The sequence below is a fragment of the Schistocerca americana genome, chromosome 10 (genome assembly GCF_021461395.2).
Source record: "Schistocerca americana isolate TAMUIC-IGC-003095 chromosome 10, iqSchAmer2.1, whole genome shotgun sequence".
Classification (NCBI taxonomy): Eukaryota; Metazoa; Arthropoda; class Insecta; order Orthoptera; family Acrididae; genus Schistocerca; species Schistocerca americana.
Genome location: NC_060128.1, coordinates 79,359,534 through 79,387,271, shown reverse-complemented (window position 1 = coordinate 79,387,271; position 27,738 = coordinate 79,359,534). Strand labels below are relative to the sequence as shown.

General features: G+C 40.9%; 1 protein-coding gene across 1 annotated transcript in view; it reads left to right on the top strand.

The window, feature by feature from the left end:
* The window catches only part of LOC124552247 (vacuolar protein sorting-associated protein 13-like), a 494,948-nt gene that overhangs the window by 35,229 nt on the left and 431,981 nt on the right, over positions 1-27,738 (top strand). Inside the window, exons 10-14 of the mRNA XM_047126529.1 lie at positions 1,386-1,632; positions 3,350-3,438; positions 15,972-16,143; positions 22,720-22,872; positions 24,462-24,642. Of these exons, the coding sequence (XP_046982485.1) occupies positions 1,386-1,632; positions 3,350-3,438; positions 15,972-16,143; positions 22,720-22,872; positions 24,462-24,642 (842 nt within the window). The remainder of the gene's footprint in view (positions 1-1,385; positions 1,633-3,349; positions 3,439-15,971; positions 16,144-22,719; positions 22,873-24,461; positions 24,643-27,738) is intronic.

Sequence of the window (27,738 nt, the reverse complement as noted above, 5' to 3'; positions counted from 1 at the left end):
TTGGTGGCATGTAGAGCTGTCGAGCTGCACAGCGAATGGATTTCTGTGGACTTCTTGTTTAACTACAGTGGATGTGTTCGACGTCTGTGTCAGACACTCAGGGATGGCCTGGCGATTTGCCTTTACACTAACAACCTGTTTCTTGGAATTTTTCATACCTTCGTCCATTGCTCTGTGCCGTAAGAGGATCCACACCACACCTAGTATGAAAATCGCACTGAACAGTTATTACTGACTCACACTGTGCAAAACGTAGAACACAAAACGCTTTCTGTTGTCCAAATACTATTTTCCCTAGAACTGAAGTGAGCGCACTTTGCTGCTACCTAGTGGGAAAACTCAAGATTTTGCTCTTACACACACACACACACACACACACACACACACACACATATCTCAAGTAACATAATAGTTATGATTTTTTTAATCAGATAATTCTTTTTGATACACCCTGTATTTTGATGTATGTATTTCTTCTCTCCATCAAATAAACGTTGATGTTTCAAAACGTTTGCAGTACACTTTTTCTCACTTCTCTACGCTGTGGAAAAAGACCAGTACAACATCTGCTATGAATTTTGCTTTAGCCATTAATAAACTTTGCTACCATTGCTAGTTTGTCAATTCTATCACTGTAATCACACTGTTCGTATCACAGGTCATATTTTAACCTTATTTTCAGCTTTCCATTCTGGGCCATGCAAAGTGATGTTGTTGACATTCTGTGTTGTGCAAACACATCTCCATTTTCTTTTTCCCCCCTCAATGTATATATCTGTCTGCCGATGTCTATGTTTCAAGTATTTACACCTTGGAACACTGCCACTTGGCTGTCTATCTTCTCATGTCTTGTTAGCTATGGCTAGTGTCCCTGTTGTTACAAAAATACTGTGACCATGGTAATAAATATTTTCAAGACTAAGGATCTAGATGATGGCTATCACATGTTGCTGATCGAATGATAACAATATTAACTTAGCATTGTCGATTTATAAAATGGCAGACTTCAATAAAATCCACTATAACAAAAAAGAAAAGAAAATACGACTACTTTGTTGCAAACTATAACTGGTTGGTTTTCTGTACTAATAATACTTTAATTAGTTTAATATAAAAAATTCCTTCCGCAGACATGAGCAATCTTAACAACACAAACTGGGCACCAACAACAACTCCGCTCTGTGCTAGTATGCGCCCCATGCAGCCTGCATTGTTAGTATAAAAATACCAGTAGTTTATATTCTTACTAATGGTTTGGATTCTAACTAATGCAATATTCTGTCTTACCAACTTTAAGAGGAGCACAGCAATAATTAAATAAATAACAAAAAGGTATTGTGAGTATGCTACGGTTACAGACATACCTACTATATTGTCTTTCACAGCAAAGAAATTCGAAGATGCGATGACACCGGAAGAGAAGGCGAAGCTGTTCCGAGCGATTGACTACCAGGAGAATGCGGCCCCACCTCAGTATCCCGTGGAGTTTGTGGAGCTGAGTGCACAGTTTACACTGGGAAGTCTGCAGGTGGAGGTTCGCGATGACGCGTACACCACACCTCGGGTGATGCTGGCCGACTTGGCGGGTGTCAGCGTCAGCTTGAAGAGGCGGCCGGCCGCTCAGGCCCTGAGGTGAGAATCGCATCTGCAGGAGGGAGCTGCTTTAGTTTAGTTTGTTGCTTGTTCTGTTGACTGTAATTTTGATAGTTCACTATGGCGAGGAATGAGCCAGTTTTACTGTTATTGGCCTGGTGCATAAGTTCATAGCATTTTTTCCACAAGTTTTATGAACACAGCAGACAAACATCACAGAGACTTCAGTCACCTATAATATTTTCCGTTTTACTATTTACAACAGTCTGTCAATGCTGGGATAACTTTCCAATTCTGTGACTGTTGAAATTGTTGTGTTGAGACAGTGACTTCTCTAATGTACCGGGACATGTCCTTGTATTAGAGCCACTTATAGTTCACGTCACAACCGGATGTACCGGTATTGAAACATTTCCTGACCTACCTTGCTTTGCTTATTCAACATTGTCTTCCCGGTAGCTGCGTCCGTCTCACCTAAATCACACTGAAATTAAGAAGCCAGGATCCTAGATTAAGTTTTCCAAAATCAAAAGTCAAGATCGTATTCATTGTTGAACATTTATGTCAACCACAGTGAGATTTATTTGTTATCACTCACACACACAATATTCTTGTGACCAGGCCTCTTACACTTAATCGTCACATTAGGTAGGTCAAAAACTTCCAGTCTTTAACAATGTTCACAATTACAATTACTGAAAAATTAACCAACTTTGCTGCACTTTTGCTCCAAGAGAATCTGACGGAGAACTCACTTGAGAACTGCACCAGCTCGGACCTTATGTAGACGAGCGCTTGAATATTTGACTATTTCTGTTAATATATTATAGTGTATAATTTCCCAGGGTTAAAATGATCCTTTCTAATTGGTTTTGAAGTTAACTATTGGGTTTTATTACTTAAATAACACGAGTGAGCTGTAACAATTTTAAATATGCAGAACTAACTTATGCATCCTCAGTGGGAATTCCCAACTTATAACCATGGCAGCCCTCTTGAAAAATAATTTTTACTTTTTCAAATTTACTTAATTCTCAATTAATGCTCTTACAAAGTTGAGACTGGAGTCATTTTACGTAGAAAAATAAAGGTAGCAAAAGTATCTAAACAGATCTCGGAATTATTTAGTAGTTTGGTCACAATTGGCACTGAAAGCCGTACAGGCTACAGATTTAAAGTCTTAATATCTATTTAACCAATAGACTTTGGGTTAATTTAAACACTTTGCTGGAATCAGTAAAATTTAGGCCTTCTTTTGGATGCAGTCTTATAGCTGAATTCGATCAGTTAGCTCACTTGAATTTTACTTAATATGTATTCCACAATATACGTCATTGTTCATAACTTTTAATAGGATGCATTTCCAATAAAACTAATTAGCTCATTACTTTCAGAATAGACATTAGAGTGTATTGAAATAATAGATTTTACTAGGGGAATTTTATTTAAACTACTTCTGAATTCTGTACTCTGAGGCTGAAGGCCGCAGAATCTGTAGTCGGAATCTGAGTAGTGAAAATGAAAAAAAATGAAAGTTCATTGCTTAACTAAGTTACTGAAGGAGTGTAAAACCAAAACAGGATAGCAGTGGGCAACCCTGCTTCGTTACACTTCGTTGAGTCACGTTTGGAGCACATTTTCATCTGTAAAGGAAGTTCTTTGAAGATTATTCAATAGAGCGCAAAGGGTAATGCTGGTCAGCAAGAAACAGTTTCGGCAGCTCCATCTAACTTTAGTTACCTGTGATTTGTTGCAGGGTCGACGTAGCTGTCGGGCAGTTCACAGTGTTTGGGCTGGACACGGGAGAGCAGAGGCCGCAGCTTATCAGCTCCACAAACTTAGCAGGTTGGTACCACGAGCTGAGCTGCACTTCATTTTTGATGCAGTTTTAAACTTCCCTTTTTGATGTTACTATTTTGTTTCAATTACACAGAGATAGTGGACCATAATAAATGCTACTGTTGGTTGTGAGTTGTAAATAATTCCCCCCCCCCCCCCCCCCCCCCCCCCCCCCCACACACACACACACACACACACACACACACACACACAGGGTGAATTAGAGCGCTGTGCCTCTATACATTTCAAGGCATAACATGAGGTAGTGGTGGGTATGTGGGAGATGATTGGTGATAGGAGACTGGAGATATAAGGTGCAAGAGATTTGCTTTTGGTCAGGGTTGGGAGGGTAAGTTGAGTATATGAAGATGTCAGTGAGACTGTTGGCATGCTTGGAGAGGGACTGCTAGTCATTACGGGTGGGACAACCAAGGGTTGCTAGGCTGTATGCTAGGGACTGCCATGGAATGGATGGCAGCTGCTGAAATTGAAGTGGTGTATGTAGGTGGCATATTTGATGTGGACAGTCTCATGTTTCAGATTCTTCCTATTGATATAATTGTTTGTGGAACTTCAAATAGATTGCATACCTTCATTCATACTCCTGTATTTTTTTCCGTACTGTAGCATGTAGATACCTGCTGACCCCTCTCTTCACAAACAGTCAGCCACTGACTTGCATCCCACTGTTATCATCTTTTTATTTATTTTTCTCTTTGATCTGCCTTTCAGTTTGTCGATTTTAGTTCGTTTCTCTCTCTCTCTCTCTCTCTCTCTCTCTCTCTCTCTCTCTCTCTCTCCCTCTCTCTCTCTCTCTCTCTAGCTCTCTAGGACCTACTCCCTCAGGTTTTATCTTTTTGACTATGCATCTTACATTTCATCCTTTTTGTGTTTTTCCCCACATATTTGCCCTTTTTTTTTATCATCCACTATGAATGCCTGCTCCTTCCATCTACACAAATACACAAAAATTTCCCTCTCCCTAACCAGATTCAGCCCCCACATGCTGTTCCTACATTGTTACCTAGTCCTCCCAAATAGCCAGACCATCAGACTACCCATCTCCAGCATCAACCCCTCCTTTCACTGTGACCTCTGTCTTGAATCCATTAGTCCTTAGCCCTCACCAGTCTATTCCAGCAAAACGACATAAATCTGCCCTAGCCTTCTTGCAATACCTCCTCTTCATCTGTAAAGTTCTCCTGCTCTGCAGTGCCAAATTCCTGCATCCTGCTGAATCTCTTGGCCTCTAGAACTAGAGCAACATGCATTACACCACCTCAGAAAACTCTCCAACCTGCTCACCACCTCCTCCCACCTTTGACTTCCACTACCCAAGAGCCTCCATCAAACCTCCCCCATAACCCTTCATAACCACTAATTCCTGCCTCGCAGACCTACATTTACCCTCAGAAACTCCCTCCCACCACCATTCAGAATTCAGAAACCTGAGGTACAGTCGTGAACCTGTCCTTCAAAAGCCTCAGTTGCACAGAAATATCACTCCTTTCCAAAGGCCTTGCCTTTTGGACCTCTCCAAAATTCAATCATGCTTTAATTGTTAAACACTTCCTCCTCTTCTCCCAGTCCCTACAGTGGAAACACTTTTGCCACCAACCCTACCAATTGGACACAAACTAAAGCCAATGTTGAACTCCTCCTGACTCAGTTCACTCCTCCATCAAACTGTGATTCACCCCCAGCTACGCCCAAATTATTCAGACTCCCCCCCCATAACATTAAAGAATTTCGTGACTTCAAATTTTTCCTCACCGCTATTCCCAAAATCCCTCAATATGGAAACCAGTCTCAAATCTGCAAATAGAGTTGTAGTCCACCACCTAAAAACTGATCCTGACCGACAAAGGCTCCACCACTGTGGTTAGGAACTGCAGGGATTACCTGGTAGGGGGATCTGTCAACTGCCAGATATGTCCACATACAAGCCCTACCACTATGACTGCATTCCAGAAATTCAGCAGGCTACCCAAGCCCTCCCCAAATCCTTAGGCCCATTCCAGAACCCTCAGTCCATCTCTGTCCTCGCCCCCACCATTCCCCCTTCTCCTACCTTCTACATACTTCGTAAAGTCCATAAACCCAACTACCTACGACACCCAATTGTGGTTGGTCCCCCAGCGAAAATCGCTACAGCTCTCATGAGATCGACACCTTCAGGCTATTACCCATAACCTACCCTCCTGTACAAAGGACACCAACCATTTCCTTCACCGGCCCCTTTCACCCGACAACCTGCTCACCCCCCATATCCCTCCACACTAACATCCCTAATATTCATGACCGTGCTATTATTTAACAGTACCTTACCCAATATCCGACTGACTGCTTCCTGGTCATAATGCCCAACTATATCCATACCCCTCAATACTTCACTTTTGAAGGCAATATCTACAAACATGTCTGTGGTTCAGCAATGGTCACCTGCATGGCACCACCCCATTCCAGCCTGTCCGTGGTTCATATAGAGGAATCCTTCCTAACCATCTGGAAAACCAAACCCCTCACCTGATTTAGATACATTGATGACATCTTCACGATATGCACCTGTCCACATTCCTCCAGATCCTCAACATCTTCTCCCGCATTTACTTCTACATCTCCATACATACTCTGCAAGCCACCTTATGGTGCATGGCAGAGGGTACCATGTACCTTCTGCAGTCATTTCCTTTCCTCTTCCACTTGCAAATACAGAGTGTCCTCGTGAACACAACAAGCCTCCTCCCTCGACTTTATCATTTCCCTCAAGGATGGCTGCATCTGTATCTCTGTCCACATCAAACCTAGTGACCAGCAACAATTACCTCCATTTAAGATACCTGTCACCCATACCACAGCAAGAAGTCCTGCGATTTTTTTGTCATGTTCCCTGGTGCGGTTGTGCTTAGCACCAGGTTTAATGCTATCTTCCCTTTAGCTGGTTGAATGTACAATTGGTTAACACTGGATAGATGTTCATCTTTAATAATAGTTACTAGCGGACCCGATAGACGTTGTCTTGTATTTTTTGTATGATATTTAAATGATATTTAAATTATACTCATCTTCTCCTTCTTCCCAAAAAATCAGTGGATATTGCAAAGCATCGTAAGAACGATGACTGTCTTCAATCGTATGCACTGTGTTATCTCTGCATTGGATTCATATATCTCGACATTCAAATGCGTCGCCAACCATAGCAACTGCAACTTCATTAATGGTCGGTGCATTATATCGGCCCGCGTGCTGCCCAGATGGTACTTTGTCTGCGGTATAGTTGTCATTTTGCAGTCTGTTGAAACGGTATTGAACAACTGGACCAACTGGTTGTGAGTCTGTAAAAACGGTTCTAAAATTCCCCCAATTTCTCACTCTTCCATCTGCTCGATGTGGTTGTACTGGCAGCGTGCGTTTATTTGCTGCTCATCACCACCCATGAAGTAGATTTGCAGAAATTTTGAGTTGGTATCAGGCATTGGCATTAAAGAACCAGTTTGATGATACACTTGGCCCTGAATCATAAACATTGAGTGAAAATTGTGACCATCCTCATTCTGAACAATTTTTGTTGCTTGAAAGCATGAATTGTCTGGTTCCGGCGGCGAATTCACTGGTGGCAATACACCTTTTCCAGACGCGCAGCAGAAACCGGCCGATTCACCTTTGTATTTGAGTGCATGATAGTGTTGGCATTGTTTGTTCATAGCACCGATTACAATTTGTGAATGTGACGAATAGTCGACGTCCGACTAGTATTCAAACGCAAGGCGAAGAAGTGATGCGCGTGTCAATGCGCGATACACTTGCAAACACTGTTGTTCACGTGTTCTGAATGTGTCGGTGACTCGTTGATGGGCCAGTCTTTGTCTCAATGCATTAGCTCGAAAGCATTCGTTGCGTTGCTCTTGACTTTCATTAGCAAGTCTGATTGCAGCTTGGTTTCTTAAATTTTCATTGTCTGTCAATTGATCTTCTGCTGATCTATTTAACCGACGGCTCTGGACTAATTGTGAATTCAGAGTCTGTCGACCAATATTTCCTCCTTGTCCACGAAGACATGGCATTGTTTTATGTACGTAACTTATATGTGGATATAATACACTTAATATTCACTGAAATGCGACACCTGAAATATCAAAAGACACCGTAAAAAAATGAAAATGTCAAAATAACGAAACACACATAATATAATACACTCAAATTAAAATGTCGAAAAATAAACGAATCCTATGCACGTAACTTATACCTGAATATAGTACGCTCAATATTGCACACAAAAATACAACGCCACCTACCGTGCTGATATAAGAATGTAAATTTTCCAGGCCCCCACTTGAATGCATACACAAAAATTCATTCAAATCAATCCAGCCGTTTCGTTGCAGTATAGATAAATAACTTAGATACCGACTGAAGCGCCATCTGGCAGGATAATTTGTGAATCTAAACCATCCATGGTGCCACCCAAACGCATACAAAAAAATTCATTCAAATTGGTCCAGCCGTTTAGGAGTAGTTCAGTGACATACACACGTACAGTAGAGTATATATATATAAAGATGAGCTGGACCTGCTGGTGAGTTCCAACTTGACTTCTTGCTATGCTCGGTCTATTATTTTCCGAAGTGCGAGTGCTTCACTGAAAGAGAGCAGGGTTTCTGCTTTCTTTAGCTATGTAAATTATTTTCAACAGAGACTTTGCTTTAAACATGAATTTTTCTACCGTAAACTTACACAATTACAATTGGCAACCATGTAACAATAACTTTTAATCTTGATCTTCACCCAAAATCAACCATTCTCTTTTGTGCCTTTACTGTTATTGACGTTGCATACTTGCATACTGTGTGGCAGCCCTGCCAACACACCTTCAGCTAGTGGCAGTATGGAATAGTGCACTCCATCAGCAAGTTTAGACACTTGCTCACCAGTCAGGCTGTACACAGGTAGTGCCTTCACACTTGCCTCTGTACAAAAAGACACCTCTTGTCAGTGTACTGTTTTTTGTACTTTTGTTTGCACGGCTGTCTGCATGCCAGAGTCTTTCTTGCGGAAATGTTACGGGACACCACAGTCAGTTCCATATGGCGTAGCCATCCGTGATTCTCACATCTGTAGTGACGAGCATCCCTTCTCCGATTATGCCAACGGTCTCACTGATGCCTTCATAGTCCCAATGTCCTGCCACAACAAAGCAGCATTCCTCTCGTGACTCAGTACCACCCAGAACTGATGAAACTGGATAACACTTTCTACCATGGTTTCACTACCTTTTGTCATGCACTGAAATGAGGAACATCTCCACTATCCTCCCCATCCCTCACACAGTGATAACCCACTGCCCACTGAACCTATACAACATCCTTGTCCATCCCTACTCCAACCCTGCTCCCAACCCCTTGCCTCATAGCTCATACCCTTGCAATAGACCTAAGAGTGACATTCAATAAGTAATGCAATACTTTTTTTCCTGAAAGCAAGTAGGTTTTATTCAGGGTTCCAATACACCATATTATTCCCCACCCTTTTCCCTACAAAACCTTGTTTTTCAATATAATCTCTGTTCAATGTGATGGATTTATATCACATTATTGGGAGGCACGTATGCCCGCTTTGTACCAACCTGTTGGTTGACGTCAGAGCCAATGTCTTGCTGAATCAATAACTTCCCCATACCCATGTATTGCTTCCAGCAGAGGGCATCCTTCATTAGGCCAAACAGATGGAAATAGGAAGGTGTGAGATGCGGGCTGTAGGGTGGCCGAGCAGTAGCAGTGCAATGAAGTTTTGTGAGCTGCTCTAAGGTGTACAGAGTTGTGTGAGGCCTTGCATTGTAATGGAGAGGAAGTTTGTTTACAGTTTTATGGGACGAACTTGCTGAAGTTGTTCCTTCAACTTCCTGAGGTTTAGCACAGTACATTCCAGAGTTGATTGTTGCACCAAGAGGGAGGGCATCAAACAGAATAACCCCTTCAAAGTCCCAGAAGATTGTCACCGCGTGGTTTTACCAGCTTCATAGGAGAGGTGGTGTGGACAGTGTTTTGTTTCCGGTTCGAAGCGATGAGCCCATGTTTCAATGCCTATAGTGATGTTCAACAAAAAATTGTCACAATCAGTCTCTTAATGTGCAATGAGTTCTGAATGGATGGTCTCAGTTGCTCTCTATGGTCTTTTGTAGGTGGCGAGGAACTCGAGGCACTCGCCTTTGAGTACCGTAACTGGTGGATGAGAATGTCAACTCCGCCAACAGAGGTAACCAATCGAGCAGCGAGTATTGGCACGTTCTGTCATTGCAGGAATCACAGCTGTGTGCTGCTGGCTGGCACAGGGGACATCACATAGGTTTATGTGACCTTGTTGCGATGATGACAGATGCCTCATCTAATGATTCGTAGTGCTTTTGTTCACTGCCAGGTTTCTGTAGACAATCTGCAAGTGCCTACAAATACTTCTGACAGTCTGGTTTTCAACCAGAAGAAACCCAGTGACAGCTCTCTGCTCATTTTACACCTCCCTTACAGACGCTGTTTTGAAGGCTACATGCAGCCTGCCACTTATTGGAACTCCATGAAACTATGGGGCCTGAAGCGGGAATATTCCACAACATCCTATAACAAATTCCACATTTTTCAAGCAAGATTGGCTGAGGAGAAAACGTGTTGCATAACTTATTGAACACTCCTTTTAGGTGAAAGGTTTATTGAAAAAGGAAGAGACCTATATATGTGCTTCATAGATCTAGAAGAGGCATTTGACAATGTGGTTTGGGACAAGCTGGTGACTATAATGAGGGAAAAGAGAGTGGACTGGAAAACCAGAAGACTTATAAATTCATTATATCTTAATCAAAAAGTTTCAGTTAAAGTGAGAGGAGAAAGTACAAACTGGATCAGACTAGGAAAAGGAGTAAGACAAGGATGCTGTCTATCACCTACTCTTTTCAACCTCTATTTGGAAAATATGATTGACCAATGCTCATTAGATGACAAAGGAGTAGAAATTGGAGGAAGAAGAGTAGGGTGTTTGAGATTTGCTGATGACATGGTCCTTCTAGCCACAGGGGAAAAAGAATTACAGGATTTGGTGGACACCATTGCAACTAACGGAAAAAAATTATGGAATGAAAATTAACACAAATAAAACAAAAGTATTGGCACTAGGAGGAAATAAGGATATAAAAATTATGCTGAATGGAGATATACTAGAACAGGTGCAAAATTTTAAGTATCTTGGAAGCAGGATAGACACTGACTGGAAGTGCACCACAGAAATTAAGAGGCGTTCTATAATAGAAGGAAAATTTTCTGCAGCGGTCTGGACAGAGAACTCAGAAAGAGACTCATAAAATGTCTTGTATGGAGTGTTCTTCTATATGGCACTGAAATGTGGACTGTGAGGAAAAAAGACTGAGAAAGGCTGGAGGCTTTTGAGATCTGGACATGGCGGAGGATGGAAAGAATAAGTTGGATGGAAAGAGCAAAAAATGAAGAGGTACTGAGAAGAGTGGGAGAGAAAAGACAGTTACTAGATGTAATAAAGAGAAGAAAAAGAAATTGTATTGGGCATATATTAAGAAAGAATGACGGACTGATAAAAACAGTTTTAGAAGGTTATGTAGAAGGGAAAAGGAAGCGAGGAAGGAAGAGATTCCAGATACTGGATGACAGGATGGGCGGTACAACATACAGCAGCATTAAGAAGGAAGCAATGGATCGCAGAAAATGGAGAGGCAAAGGACCTGCTAATATAGCAGATAACTGATAATGATTAGGTGAAAGGCCTTTCCCATACATCCTTCCACTACCACCCACTCCAGTCCTGTCACAGGCATCTCCCATCAAAGGCAGGGTTGTCTGTAAAACCAGGCGTGTGATGTACCTACTAAACTGTGACCACTGTTCTGCTTTTTATATCAACACGACCACTAACAAGCTGTCTGTAAACATGGATGTTCACTGCCGAACTGTGGCAGACTGACTGCTGGACTACCTAGTTCCTGAAAATGCCACCCACCATAATGTACTTCACTTTAATGACTGCTTCATAACCTGTGCCATGTGAATCCTTCCTACAAACACCATCTTTTTTAAATTGCGCACATGGGAACTCTTCCTGGGATGTTGTTGTGATCTTCAGTCCTGAGACTGGTTTGATGCAGCTCTCCATGCTACTCTATCCTGTGCAAGCTTCTTCATCTCCCAGTACCTACGGCAGCCTACATCCCTCTGAATTGGCTTAGTGTATTCATCTCTTGGTCTCCCTCTACGATTTTTACCTTCCACGCTGCCCTCCAATACTAAATTAATGATCCCTTGATGCCACAGAACATGTCCTACCAATCGATCCCTTCTTTAGTTGTGCCACAAATTTCTCTTCTCTCCAATTCTATTCAATACCTCATCATCAGTTATGTGATATACCCATCTAATCTTCAGCATTCTTCTGTAGCACCACATTTCGAAAGCTTCTATTCTTTTCTCGTCCAAACTATTTATTGTCCATGTTTCACTTCAATACATGGCTACACTCCATACAAATACTTCCAGAAACGACTTCCTGACACTTAAATCTATACTCGATGTTAACAAATTTCTCTTCTTCAGAAACACTTTCCTTCCCGTTGCCAGTCTACATTTTATATCCTCTCTACTTCGACCATCATCAGTTATTTTACTCCCTAAATAGCAAAACTCCTTTACTACTTTAAGTGTCTCATTTCCTAATCTAATCCCCTCAGCATCACCCGATTTAATTTGACTACATTCCATTATCCTCGTTTTGCTTTTGTTGATGTTCATCTTATATCCTCCTTTCAAGACACTGTCCATTCCGTTCAACTGCTCTTCCAAGTCCTTTGCTGTCTCTGACAGAATTACAATGTCATCGGCGAACCTCAAAGTTTTTATTATTTCTCCATGGATTCTAATACCTACACCGAATTTTTCTTTTGTTTCCTTCATTGCGTGCTCAATATACAGATTGAATAGCATCGGGGATTGGCTACAACCCTGTCTCACTCCCTTCCCAACCACTGCTTCCCTTTCATGTCCCTCCTCTCTTACGTCTCTTATAACTGCCATCTGGTTTCTGTACAAATTGTAAATAGCCTTTCGCTCCCTGTATTTTACCCCTGCCACCTTTAGAATTCGAAAGAGAGTATTTCAGTCAGCATTGTCAAAAGCTTTATTTAAGTCTACAAATGCTATAAATGTAGGTTTGCCTTCCTTTCTTAGATAAGTCGTAGGGTCAGTATTGCGTCATGTTGCAATATTTCTGCAGAATCCAAACTGATCTTTCCCGAGGTCTGCTTCTACTATTTTTTCCGTTCGTCTGTAAAGAATTTGTGTTAGTATTTTGCAGCCGTGACTTATTAAACTGATAGTTCGGTAATTTTCACATCTGTCAACACCTGCTTTCTTTGGGATTGGAATTATTGTATTCTACTTGAAGTCTGAGGGTATTTCGCTTGTCTCATACATCTTGCTCACCAGATGGTAGAGTTTTGTCAGGACTGGCTCTCCCAATGTTGTTAGTAGTTCTAATGGAATGTTGTCTACTCCCGGGGCCTTGTTTCGACTCATAAGGGGAGGCCGCCAATTGTGAAATTCAGATTCGATTCATACTGCGCATAATAAAAGCTCATGGCCAGAGGTGTAATGTGGCAAAGCACCAAGATGCACTTCTCAGCCGTTGTCGAGAAAATCGACAGTTAAAAGAAACCGTTGCGGTGAAATACTCTCTACGATTAATAATTTTTTACAGCGCCGTGGCGCAGCGGTAAGCGCTCGGGTTCGTAAATCGAAGGTCGCCGGTTCGAATCTCGCGCCATGCAATTTCTTTTATTATTAGTTTTTTGTAATTCAAATATATATAAATTGCTTATGCATGTTGGTGAAGGCGGATCGCTCTCCAATTGTACCGCCTCCATTTTTCCGTTTGCTGAACAGGTTGTACCAACGCTCTCACGTCTGCACTGATTTTCGACGATGTTATAAGTTGCGCTAGGGACCGCAACTACGCTGTTACGCGGTGGCTCGTTTCGGCCCATTCAACATCTGTCCTTCAAGTGTAACGAACGAGTAACGGAGTTTATATTTCATACCTGCCACAGCAAGTTTGTGTTCGTGGGGTCTCTATTCCAATTCGAACGTTTGACTTACGCTATACGTATTCGTTTCGGAATATAGTTTCTACGTCTTCCGTTAACTATACGTGGTTACATTATGAAGATAATTAATAACATTTGTGAAATACAACTTTGTTTGCCGGAAACATAATGATGTTCGAATTGCCAGTTTTTCCACGACAAACGACTTTCAACAACTTATTATATGCATAATTGTTGCAACTGATTGCCGGGAATTTTATATATATATATATATATATATATATATATATATATATATATATATACACTAAAAAAAAAAAATAAGGTAGCATGGCGCGAGAATTGATCCGGTGACCTTCGGATTACGAATCCGACCGCTTACCGCTGCACCACGAGGGTGTAGAAAATTAGTAATCGTAGAGAGTATTTCACCGCAACGGTTTCTTTTAACTGTCGATTTTCTCGACAACGGCTGAGAAGTGCATCTTGGTGCTTTGCCACATTATACCTCTGGCCATGAGCTTTTATTATGCACAGTATGAATCGAATCTGAATTTCACAATTGGCGGCCTCCCCTTGTCAGGTCTTTCAGTGCTCTGCCAAACTCTTCATGCAGTATTGCATCCCCATTTCATCTTCATCTACATCCTCTTCCATTTCCATAATATCGCCCTTGTATAGGCCCTCTATATACTACTTCCACCTTTCTGCTTTCCCTTCTTTGCTTAGAACTGGGTTTCCATCTGAGCTGTTGATATTCATACAAGTGGTTCTCTTTTCTCCAAAGGTCTCTTTAATTTTCCTGTAGGCAGTATCTATCTTACCCCTCGTGAGATAAGCCTCTACATCCTTACATTTGTCCTCTAGCCATCCCTGCTTAGCCATTTTGCACTTCCTGTCGATCTCATTTTTGAGACGTTTGTATTCCCTTTTGCCTGCTTCATTTACTGCATTTTTATATTTTCTCCTTTCATCAATTAAATTCAACATATCTTCTGTTACCCAAGGATTTCTACTAGCCCTCGTCTTTTTACCTACCTGATCCTCTGCCGCCTTCACTACTTCATCCCTCAAAGCTACCCATTCTTCTTCTGCTGTATTTCTTTCCCCCATTCCTGTCAATTGTTACCTTATGCTCTCCCTGAAACTCTGTACAACCTCTGGTTCTTTCAGTTGATCCAGGTCCCATCTCCTTAAATTCCCTCCTTTTTGCAGTTTCTTCAGTTTTAATCTACAGCTCATAGCCAATAGGTTTTGGTCAGTGTCCACATCTGCCCCTGGAAGTGTCTTACAATTTAAAACCTGGTTCCTAAATCTCTGTCTTACCATTATATAATCTATCTTAAACCTGTCAGTATCTCCAGGCTTCTTCCATGTATACAACCTTCTTTTATGATTCTTGAACCAAGTGTTAGCTATGATTAAGTTATGCTCTGTGCAAAATTCTACAAGGCGGCTTCCTCTTTCATTTCTTCCCTCCAATCCATATTCACCTACTATGTTTCCTTCTCTCCGTTTTCCTACTCTTGAATTCCAGTCACCCATGACTATTAAATTTTTGTCTGCCTTCACTATCTGAATAATTTCTTTTATCTTATCATACGTTTCTTCAATTTCTTCGTCATTTGCAGAGCCACACTAAACCACAGTCTCTGTCAGCTAGAGCGAGTCTCTAGCTGACAGAGACTGTGGTCATGTGTGCATGTGTGTATGTGTGTATGTTGTCTACTTTTGAAAAAGTGCTTGGTGGCCACAAGCTAATTTTGTGACAGTCTTTTTGTTGCACCTTTCTGGGCTCAGCATCTCCCCCGTATGGTGATATAAACATTGAGCTGTCTGAGAAACTAGCTTCTGCTCAAAATGGAGCACGAATTACCCAGACTATACTCATCCATTGTTTTGTAATGAGAGCACTTGACAACTTCCAACAATCTTTAAACACAATTTCAAATGTTCCCTAAACTTTTTCTCACTTACATGCTTAACATCAAATATTTAATGCACTCAATTATTTGTAAAGTAATCGGAAGTTTGAAACTGTTTTATACATAGGAGTTTGATTCTTTAAAGAAATGGAGGTTCAGTGGTGCTTCCTATTCTGAATCAGCTGCATAGAAAGCACGCTGCAAAACAAATTAATCTTGGTCTTACTACAGTTTTTTCATACAATTTTTGGAAAATAATTAACTATAAAAGAAATGGTGCCTGAGAAATATAGCATCTAATCATAATGATAAAATCTATTTTAATTATATATCCATTCTGATCTGCTGCTAACTACATATAGACTAGAAACTGTAATCATTGTAGTATGAAGCTAGCAGACTACCTTTCGACAGACATTCATAATGTATATGAGTTTTCACACTTGTGTGTTATACTAGGATAACTATCTTTCTAATTCTGAAAGTAAAACTGTCTGTCTTTTCAGGCGGGAAGGTTGCCCTTCTAAACGTGTTGTTCGAAACTAATCCTCTGGACGGAAGGTGCGACCAGCGTATCCACGTCAGTTCGAGACCCCTGCAAGTCGTGTACGATGCATCGACAATTAATAAATTGGCGGACGTCTTCAAGCCTCCGGCAGAGTCGAATGCTATTTCCCAGTAAGTTCACCCTATGTTGTACAAATAAAGTGTTTGTTCTCTTTCTGTTTTGAAAATAACACTTTTCTGCCAATTACATGAAAAAATCGTATCTATTTCTCCTGTATATTAAGTACATTGAGACATACTTACTTCTACTTTACATATAAACATAGAGATGTGTGAGGAAAGTAGATTGGCTGACAACACTGTGAGCAATCTGGCAATGCTGTGTTCTGATGGTGTAGGCTGGGGTGTTTATCCCTTCCAGATACTCAGTTTGAGTTTCGGCTCCGTGCAGCCGTCTCGTGATTTTTGAGAACTCCATCAGTGGAGTTGCGTTTTTGCCGTGTATTATGAAAATGAAAGAGCAGAATTTAGAGTGATGCTATGCAGTCAAGTTTAACATAAAAGTTGGAAAAGTTGAAACAGGCCTAAGGGGGACGTTATTTATCAAAAGCACAAGGTTTTTTTCTGGTACAAATCATTTTTGAAGGGTGATAACATGTTGAAGATGAACCTTGCTTCAACTTCAAAAACAATGCTGATTTGATTTTTTTTTTGACACTTGGAGTGCATAAAGAATTTGTTCCTCCAGGACAAACTGTCAACTAAGTGATTTGCATAGATGTCCATGATAGGCTCAGGAAAAGGATTGAGGCCAGGAGGATTATGGGAGTGGGCAGTTGGAATATCACTTTAGGAGGGGTGGGAAGAGTCATGGGTAGGATGTCCCTCGTTTCTGGGCACGATGATAGAGTACTAGAAAAGGACATTGTTCAGTAACTCCAGTCTGTGGTGGTATTGGATGATGATGATGATGATGATGATGATGATGATGAGGTGCTTTTTTTCTGCTGGTTCTTGGATGTGGCGGAGGACAAGGAGTGTGTGAAGACACAGTGTGGGAGGTAATAGTGCTTGTCTGTGAAGGCCTCGGGCATACTGGGCAGTGGCTCATCAGTCTGGTATGCCATCTTGGCCAGGCTGAAAAGGAGCGATTTTTTTGTATGGGTAGGGTGACAGCTGTCAAAATGCTTTTATTGTTTAATATAGCCACAAGTAGGATGGAGCCATCAGAAGGATGGAGGTCACCATCTGAGAAGGTGGCACGTTGGGCTGTGGGGGACTTGGTGAGGGAGAAGGTGTTGAGGTTTTGGAGGAACGAGTAGAGGTTTTATTGGACCTTAGTCCAGATGTTGAAGATGAAGCAGACCAAGATTTGTGAATTTGGTAGGCTAGGAAAGTTTACTCTAGATGGTGGATATATTGATTGGCACAGGGGGGGGAGGGTGGGGTGGGGTGTTACGCGGGTGCCCACTGCTGTGCTATAGTCTTGTTTGTATACCTTCTCCTCAAAGGAAAAGTAATTGTGTACGTGGATATAATTTGTAAGATGTATAAGGAATCGGACAGTGCATTTGAAGTCAGAAGGGTGTACTGAGAGATGTCTTCCACCTTTAAGCTCTCAGGTTTCTAAAGCCCATTTGGCGCTGTCCCCAACAATCAGTTTTTCCTATCCGGTAAGTCACCCCTGACCTGAGGTTCTGGGTGACTTCTAAACTGTAAGCTTTACCCTAAACCTCTCCAGTCCTTTTCCTTTACCCCTCTTCCTTCCCCTTCAACTCTCCTGCCATAAGACGGAGCCACTGTCTCCGAAAGCTTGTGAAAGTTAAATCCGTGTGTGTGTGTGTGTGTGTGTGCGCGCGCGCGAGCGAGCGAGCGTGCTTTTATCTGTCTGTTTACATTATAATGAGAGAGAGAGTATTAGATAGCAAGACCGTGGCCATGAAAGATGTGGTTCATAAGAGGTGATGTAATCAGTGACGAGAAGGGATCCAGGAGGTAAAGGGGTGGGAGTGGTGAAGAGTCAGTGAAGGAAGTGCTTAGTATCTTTGATATTAGATGTAGGCTCTGGGCAATTGTTGGAATTGTTTTGATAAGAGCAGAAATTCCTTTCCCGGGCGTACAGTAATTGGCTACAATGGGCTGTCAAAGATTGTCAGGTGTACGGATTTTATGAAGCACGTAGAAGCTGCCCCTACCTCTCATCACAGTCGGAGTGTGCTGGCTCTTCATCTTGTATATTCTAAGAAATAAGAACTCGGGCATCAGTTCCTCACTTTTAACATATGCCTTAAAACAAAAGCTATCAAATTTATAATGTGCATTACTATTAAATGAAACTATATGGTTGCAGAGACCTATCTAAGTCTCAGACATCTATGATGTGTGTATTCTGACTGAAATGACAAACGAAAATTTGTACAAAGACTGGGATTCAAACCTGGGACTCGTGCTCACTAGGTAGATATGCTGACTGCTACACAGTGGCTTTGCACAGCTGCACTGAGTACCTTAGCATGCTTTCCTTCTCAGTCCAAATTCCCATTCACACCTCAGCCCATTTGATATTCCACCTAATTTGAAACAACATTGCAGAGGCTCTCCAGCTGTTATTGGGGTAGCATCTCAGTATTAAATGAAACAAAGGATCCAGTCTGAAACCCAGTCATAGGTACTTTAATAAAATGAAACTATACGGTTACAGAGACCTTGTCAAGTCTCAAACATCTATGACGAGACCTGAAAAGGTCTTTGTAACCGTATGTAATGTAATTGATAGATAAAGAGAGCTACTCACAAAGCTGTGGCAGGAGAAAATTTGGAGAGGTTTAGGAAAAGGGGTGGGGTTCAGAAAAGTCACCCAGAACACTTGAACAAGGGAGACTTAACAGGATTGGGTAAGAAATTTCATTTGATTAAAGCACCTATACCAAGGTGTCGGGCAGCCTCACCCGTTTTGTTTCACAGTGCGCTGCTATTCCAATAGAGTTGGAGAGCCTCTGCAATGTTGTTGGAGTTTAGGGGGCATACCAAGTGGCTGAGGCATGAATGGGAATATGCTTTGAGGAGTGAGGCGTGCTAGTGTTCATTTTGCAGTATTGGAAAGCCGCTGTGCTGGAGGGGCATAGTGGTTAGCCCATCTGCCTAGTGAGCAGGAGAGCCCAATTGTAATCCTGGCCTCAGTAAAAATTTTCATTCATCATTTCAGTCTCAGTATATTGCATCACTATTGTTATTGTGTAACAAATATGTCTGTGCGGAGGGCTGGGGAGGGCGATGGGTATGGGGGGTTGATTACATGAAAAATGAAACAAAAAATATACAGTCACCAAACACCCACCCTATGGAAAAAGGAAAAAAAGTACCCCAACAGAAGGGTTCACACATAGAGATGAAGCATAACTGCCCTTTTTTGAGACCGAAGTGCTTCACCGTACTTAACTCTTCAACCTTTGGAAATGACAGCAGCCACTACATAGATGAGGCATTTAACAGCAGATGCACATTTAATACTAGAGGGTTAGAATTTTAGCTATCGTACAGAGATAAGGGGGAGAAACAAACATGCTCATTCGTACACCCACAACTCGCGCACATGTACCCACTGTCATAGCAGGCGAGCACATTTAACAATAAACTTTTAGTTTTCTAGCTGTCAAAGTCTCGTAAATGTGGACTTTCCGTTGTTTGATTTTGTGTGACAAGCACATGTATTTGTGCCAATTCCTTGTCCATTGCCTCTATACAGTACCTCTCCATCCATTACTTGCTTTTTCTCTACATTCCCTGTCAGTAGCCAGTACATGGCTTCTCTCCTTTGTATCTGGAGATCTGCACAGTGTGATTCCAAGATTACTGGTACGAATTGTAAGTTATAAAATTGCTCACTCTGTATTTCTTGCAGTAACTTTACCAGCTCTCATTGCCTCAGTTTTTGTGCCAAGATAGACACTGGCTCCGAACAGAAGTATGAAGGTCATTCGGGAAGTAAAGAACATTTTTTCCTACAGGAACTTCTGTTTATATAATTAAACAAAACAGTATTTTACATACAATTTGATACCCAAGCTACTTTTCAACATAGTCACCTTCCAAATTTAGGCAATTTTTATACCATTTTTACCAGCTTTTGTGTGTCTTCAGCATACTCAGTTGCTGCCAAGTTGTTGAACCACTAATCAACAGCCTCTTTAAATTCGTCACCTCTTCTGTAGCATTGTCCACTCAAAAAATCTCTGTTTGGGGAATAGGTGATAATCACTTGGGGCTAAATCCAGACTGTATGGTGAATGTTAAAACATTTCCCACTGAAACTGCTGAAGCAAGTCTTGTGTCAATCATGATACATATGGATGTGCATTAATGTGAAGGAGGAGACTGCACTGGTTAGCATTCCACACTTTTTGTTTTTAATTGTGCGGTGAACTCATTGAAGCAGCTGACAATAGGCCACTGCATTTATGGTCCCACCTCGAGGCATATAGTTGATGAGCAGGACACGCTTCCGATCCCAAAACACTGTACCCATAATCTTTCTGGTGCTCGACATTAGTTTTGCTTTTTTCGATTTCATTGACAATTGCGAATGATGCCATTCCACTGGTTGGCACTTTGTTTCTTGTGTGAAATGTGATATCCAAGTCTCATCACCAGTGACAATGTGATTTAAAAATGCATCACCATCCTTTTCATAGTGACTAACAAATGTCAATGTAACTGCCATTCATTTGTTTTTGTGTTCATCTAACAGAATTCAAGAAACCCACTTGGCACACACATTTTTTATGGATCAGATCTGCACCGACAATCACTTGCAACACAGTTCTTGAACTGTCTGGAAAAATGAGTGCAGTCTACTAATTGCGAAATGTCTGTCTTCTTACATTTTTATTTCAGTCCTTGCTTTGAGTCTGTCGGTCATCACTGAGGGCCAGCTCGAGCAATATTTGTCGTGAAAATTCTTCTGTTTGCCATTAAGCATGACACACCTCTTCTGAACTGATGCTTTCTTCATCACATTACCGTAAACCTCAGTTGGTCCCGACTGACTGACTGGTTGATTCACCCACTCACTCACTCACTCACTCACTCACCATTACCCAGCCCAAACTACTAAGGATAGAAATTTGAAATTTGCACAGGGTGTTGTTCTTATACTGTAGGTGAAATTTAAGAGGGAATTCCACCCCTAATGTGGTGAAATGGGGGTGAAAGGGTTTTTGAAATTTTTTGCTATTAAGGCAATTTTTAAGTTAGACCTACAAAAATTGGTATTTGATTTCTCGTCAGAAATAAACGCATGTTTCAGCATTTTTGGAAATTTAACCAAATGATAGTGAAATAGTGGGTGAAAATTTAAAAAAAAAATGAGTCACTGATAAAGAAATAATAAAATATTTTTAATGCTACATCTACAAAAATTTCTATTGGTCTTCTCTATTAAAATAAAAAAAATGCATTTCACTGTTTCTGGAAATTCGACCACTGAGGGGGGTGAAATGTTTTATGACAATAATTCACTATGAAAGCATTTGAAAAGCTGGATCTTTGAAAATTGGTATTTGGCTTTTAACTTGGAAATGAAAACATAAGTGTTTCACTGTTTTTGGAAATTAAACCCATAAAGGGTATAAATAGAGCCAGACTGATTCAGTGACTCATCATCTCCGGGCCCAAACCACCAATGATAGAAACTTGAAATTTGGAGAGGGTGTGGATCTTATGCTTTACACATTATTTTAGAAGGGATTGTTCGAAATTCCACTTCCAAGGGGGTGAAATAAGGGATGAAAGGCTTTTTGGAAAAGTCGCTACTAAGGCAGTTTTGAAGCTAGAAGTGTGAAAGTGGGTATTTAGTTTCTCAGTAAGAAATTAAAAATGTGTGTTTCAGCATGTTTGGAAATCTAACCACTAAAGGAGTAAAATAGTGGGTGAAAACTTATTTTGGAAAATAAATCATTATTAAAATACTATTAAAGCGTTTTTAAAGCTACATCTATGAAAACAGGTATTTGGTTCTATGTTAGAAATAAAAACACTAAAACACATTTTTTTTTTTTTTTTTTTTTTTTTTTTAAGTTTCAATGGAAATATCACCACAAGAACTCAAAAGGCAGCATTAACAAAGATCTGACTCCACCCACAAGATGCACATTTTTGTCAGAAGTACATTCAGAAAAGGCTGTGCTTCTGTGACCATAAGCAAGTCTGTCTACAAATTTTGGTGGGTTGCGCTTTTTGTACGTTCAAAAAGCAGATGACACTGCACACCTCACACTTAGCGAGATTGTCAGTTTAGTCACATTTTAATGTCCCATAACTAAATAGTATGTAACTGTACTGGATCGTAGCTGCTGCCAAACTGAAGCGGATGAGTACCAAGGTCAGTGGTTGGTTGGTGGTGGTGGTGGTGGTGGTGGTGGTGGGATGTGCCACATGCTGAAACAAAATGTTCTTTACTTTCTGAATGACCCCTGCATAAGCATGAAGACTACCTCAGAGTACTGACAGATTGTGGTGGATGGATTCCTGCACTGAATGGTTGCAATAGAAAAATTTTATGCATATATTCCGAGGACTAAGTCTTAATATTTGACAATAACTCTTTGTTTCACAACATCGTGCTTGTAACATGTACAAGATGTTTTTCAGAATGGGGGAATGTGAGCTGTGAAATTAAACAGAAGTTAGAATATAGTTCACATTGTAGACTTTATGCCAAACACAAACTTATTACCATTTTTCCTCCAGATTGCAGGCTGCAGCCGAGTCTCGACTGTCAGAGCTGAAGGAGATGTCGGCCACGGGTTTGCAGTATGCCATCGAGAAGCACACTGTTCTCGATCTCAAGGTGGACTTCATGGCATCGTACATTCTCATCCCTTACAGTGGTACATATAGGGGGTGAGTGTTGCGACTGCCACATCCTTGTTGAGTAATGTTACAATTGTGATACTGAGTAATGTTACAAATGCAGTACTAACAGCAGCAGCAATTGCTTTCTTTGTGTTTCGGCCCATAGACAGCAGACAGAGATAAAAAAGGCATTGGAATCTCTCTGTGCTCAATTTCCTCTTTAACTCAGAAATAAGCCAGTAAAATTACCTGTAATTCTTGATTATTGTTATATTTGTAAAGGACATTCGTATGATACCTCATGCTGAATGGAACTGGCAGTCAATGCTTACCATATTTACTCGAATCCAAGCCGCACTTTTTTTTCTGGTTTTTGTAATTCAAAAAACCGCCTGCGGCTTAGAATCGAGTGCAAAGTAAGCGGAAGTTCTGAAAAATGTTGGTAGGTGCCGCCACAACTAACTTTTGCTGTCGAATATATGTAGCACTACACAGGCATGCTTTGCAGGCACAAAGAAAAATACTGGCACCAAAATCTCTGCGTCAGTAAATAAATTTAAAGAAAAGGTGGAAGACGAGATTTTATCTCCGCCCCGAGTTTCGACCACTGCATTTTCATACATTATCCAATGAAGTAAATACAAATTCCGTATTGTTCATCTTCGAAAGTAGCAGCATTTCAGTGTACTACGAAAATCCGACTGGCGAGACTGTTTGGGATGTTTGTCAATATGGCCAACTGTACGATCTGAATTTTTTCCTACCTGTGAGAAGAGGTGGTTGCTAATAGGAACTTTTATGAATTGTGAATCACATGCAGTATTCTCTTCACCATAAGAATAATACGAATATAAACATTTTGCCATGTATTCTTTGCTGCTATCTCGTTTAAATCCTGTCTGACTAATAAACTACGAAACGCGGAAGAATATACATATCATGTCATGTTTATATTTGTATTATTCTTATGCCTAATAGTGATAGTCAGAAATGAAGCACGGCAATTGACTAGATTTTAAATCTAAGATGACTCTAATTTCTGTGCAGAATGTAACGTACTAAAGAGGCGTCTGCAAAGATTTTCAAACAGAGAAAAATTTTCGCTAAACTCTCGTTCAGAACATCTTCTATCATATGCAGTCTATTATTTGGTTCTTGTTGATCATTATCAAAGAAAGCATCAGTGTAAGTAACAACGAATAGCAGTCTCTTGCCATTGTTTCACTAATGAGACGATTCCTCTTTTTTATTTTTTTATTTTTTTATTGTAAGCAGTGGTAGCACGCACAAAAGCAAGCCGTGCCGCAATTGGCGACAGGTCGTAAACACGCATTATCACAATGCAACAAACAACGCGCGCGTTCGTACACTCTCTCTCTCTCTCTCTCTCTCTCTCTCTCTCTCTCTCTCTCTCTCTCTCTCTCTCTCTCTCTCTGTGTGTGTGTGTGTGTGTGTGTGTGTGTGTGTGTGTGTGTGTGTGTGTGTGTGTGTGTGTGTGCGCACTGAGCGAAAATCCTAGTGTTTGTTTATTGGAGAAGTAGTTATTACTTTTTAATTGATTGACTATATGAGTTATTTAGTTAGCAGTTATGAAACTTGAAACAGTTCATGTGGCCTGACTAAATTCTTTGTTGTAGAAATGAAGACTTGCTGGTACTTGACCTGGGTAGCTTCACTATGGCGTCTATCACGCGGGACCCGTCATCCAAGCAGACGGTTCAAGAGCTCCATTCCCAGGGCACAGCCGAGGAAGAAATAATGCAGGCCATCCTCTCGCAAAGCTATGACAAATTTAAAATAGAGCTGAAGGATGTGCAGGTAAAGCAGTGTTTCCTTTAATGTTAACAATAAATTGAGCAATCTGTTTGTTCGGCAATGGTGTGATGTTGTGGTCTTAACTCTGAAAGTAGGTTTTGTTGCAGCTCTCCATGGTAGTGTAATATGTACCTGTAGCTTCACCTCTGTATAACTGTTGCATCCTACATCCACTTGATTGAGATACATTTCCCCCCTCACCAAAGTGACTATCTTTGACCCCTCAGGATGTGCACTGTTGAACAATCCCTTATTTTACTCCTATTGTGCCATTAACTTCTTTTCTTCCCTATTCATTGCTTTACTTAATCACTTATCCAAGGTACCCATCTGACCTTCAGTATTCTTTTGTAACACTACGTTTCAGAAGCTTTTGTTCCCTTCCTTGTAGATGCAGTTGTTTCATGGTAGGCTCTGTGGAATGGTCTGTTCAGTTACTAGGAAAGTTCCCAAGGGCTTAAAAGTGGCATTAGTGTTGTTAGACCTACAGGGGTGGACAAAAAAACACATTACCATGCCTGATGTTGTTGTTGTGGTCTTCAGTCCTGAGACTGGTTTGATGCAGCTCTCCATGCTGCTCTATCCTGTGCAAGCTTCTTCATCTCCCAGTACCTACTGCAACCTACATCCTTCTGAATCTGCTTAGTGTATTCATCTCTTGGTCTCCCTCTACGATTTTTACCCTCCACGCTGCCCTCCAGTACTAAATTGGTGATCCCTTGATGTCTCAGAACATACCCTACCAACCTATCCCTTCTTCTAGTCAAGTTGTGCCACAAATTTCTCTTCTCCCCAATCGTATTCAATAGTTCCTCATTAGTTATGTGATCTACCCATCTGATCGTCAGCATTCTTCTGTAGCACCACATTTCGAAAGCTTCTATTCTCTTCTTGTCCAAACTATTTATCGTCCATGTTTCACTTCCATACATGGCTATACTCCATACAAATACTTTCAGAAAAGACTTCCTGACACTTAAGTCTATAATCGGTGTTAACAATTTTTTCTTCTTCAGAAACGCTTTCCTTGCCATTGCCAGTCTACATTTTATATCCTCTCTACTGCGACCATCATCAGTTATTTTGCTCCCCAAGTAGCAAAACTCCTTTACTACCTTAAGTGTGTCATTTCCTAATGTAATTCCCTCAGCATCACCCGTCTTAATTCGACTACATTCCATTATCCTCGTTTTGCTTTTGTTGATGTTCATCTTATATCCTCCTTTCAAGACACTGTCCATTACGTTCAACTGCTCTTCCAAGTCCTTTGCTGTCTCTGACAGAATTACAATGTCATCGGCGAACGTCAAAGTTTTTATATCTTCTTCATGGATTTTAATACCTACTCTGAATTTTTCTTCTGTTTCTTTTACTGCTTGCTCAATATACAGATTGAATAACCTCGGGGAGAGGCTACAACCCTGTATCTCTCCCTTCCCAACCACTGCTTCCCTTTCATGTCCCTCGACTCTTATAACTGCCATCTGGTTTCTGTACAAATTGTAGATAGCCTTTCGCTCCCTGTATTTTACCCCTGCCACCTTCTTAATTTGAAAGAGAGTATTCCTGTCAACATTGTCAAACGCTCTCTCCAGTCTAGCATTTGTAGACCATGCCTAATACAGTGTAGGAAAACTGGTGGCATTCAAAACATCTTCCAGTTGTCTCAGAATGGATAAATACAGTCCTCTATGGTTTTCAAGCTCTTACACCATTCTTCCTGTAAAATAGTGGGAAATTCAGGTGATGATGGTGGAGGTGGATAGCAATTGTGTGCCCTTCTCTCCAAAGCAGACCACAAAGTCTCAGTAATATTCAAATCACGTAACTGTGATGGCCATGGATACGCAGCAATTCATCACTGTGCTCACAAAACCAGTCCTGGGCGATTTGAGCTGTGTGAACAGGGGCTCTGTCGTCTTGGAACACAGAATCGCCATTGTGGAACAAATATTGCACCATGAGGTGTACCTGTTTACCCAAAATGGTTACACAATTCTTGGCAATAATTCAATCTTACAATCATGGGGCCCATGGAATACCATGATATGGCTCCCTGAATGAATGTCACTAAATCCATGCCATGTTTCACTCTTTGGCTGTAAACTTGTCCACAAGTTCGAAACAATGCGGAACAAGACTCATCCAGACAAATGACATTCTTCCATTGCCCCGTAGTCCATGTTTTATGGTTCTGGCGTCCTGTTTTTCTGCTGTGGGTATTTGCATTACTGGTGATGGGTGGTGAATTACTGCTCACCCTTCAATATCTTGCTTTTGGAGTTTGCTTCATGTTATTTTGATGCTGACAAGGTTTGTAAGTGTGACATTCAGCTTTGCAGATTGCAGCTGTTGTCTTCTTATCTTTCGTCAGAATTCTCTTCGGTGACCATCCGTCATGATCATTCAACCCACACTTTTGTTCGTATTGTGACTTAACAGATGATGTTTATCCTCTTTCCCTCTATGCAGTATATATCTTTGATGCAGTGCTGCTTGAAATACCAGTCACTTTGGCTCTCTTGATTATGGAAGCACTCACCATACGAGCATCAACATTTTGTTCATTTTCAGTCATGTGGCTCTGATGTTATGAACTCACAATTACACAGAACGTTATTCTGACTACGACTGACACTTGCAATGCATCAAGAATATTGCACAGGTGCTGTTTGTCGTCAGATAAAACGGCGGAACCTGTTTGCTTGACAAGCGTCCACTTTTATGTTAGAGCGTGCATTTCTCACGTGGTTTCCATTTTATTTTTTTTCGACCCTTGTAAGTAGTGTACAGTGCACCCAAGAAGATACCCTCAAGATTAAATGATCAAGCAGTAGAGGGAAAATATTTGATTGCGGGAGAGGTAACAAATTTTTGTGCAACTTTATCGGAATGAACAATGATAGACTGAACTAAATATTCTTGAATGCCTCCCGAGTGAAAGTGGCTGCTTAAGATTCAGATGTATGCTTCAATGGTATGTTATCTGGGACACTCCTAAATTCAAAAGTCTACTACAAAATATCTTTTAATTATTGTAGGAGCATTTAGTAAAACCTGGATAAATTACATAGGGAAAATATTTTCAGTGGGAAGATA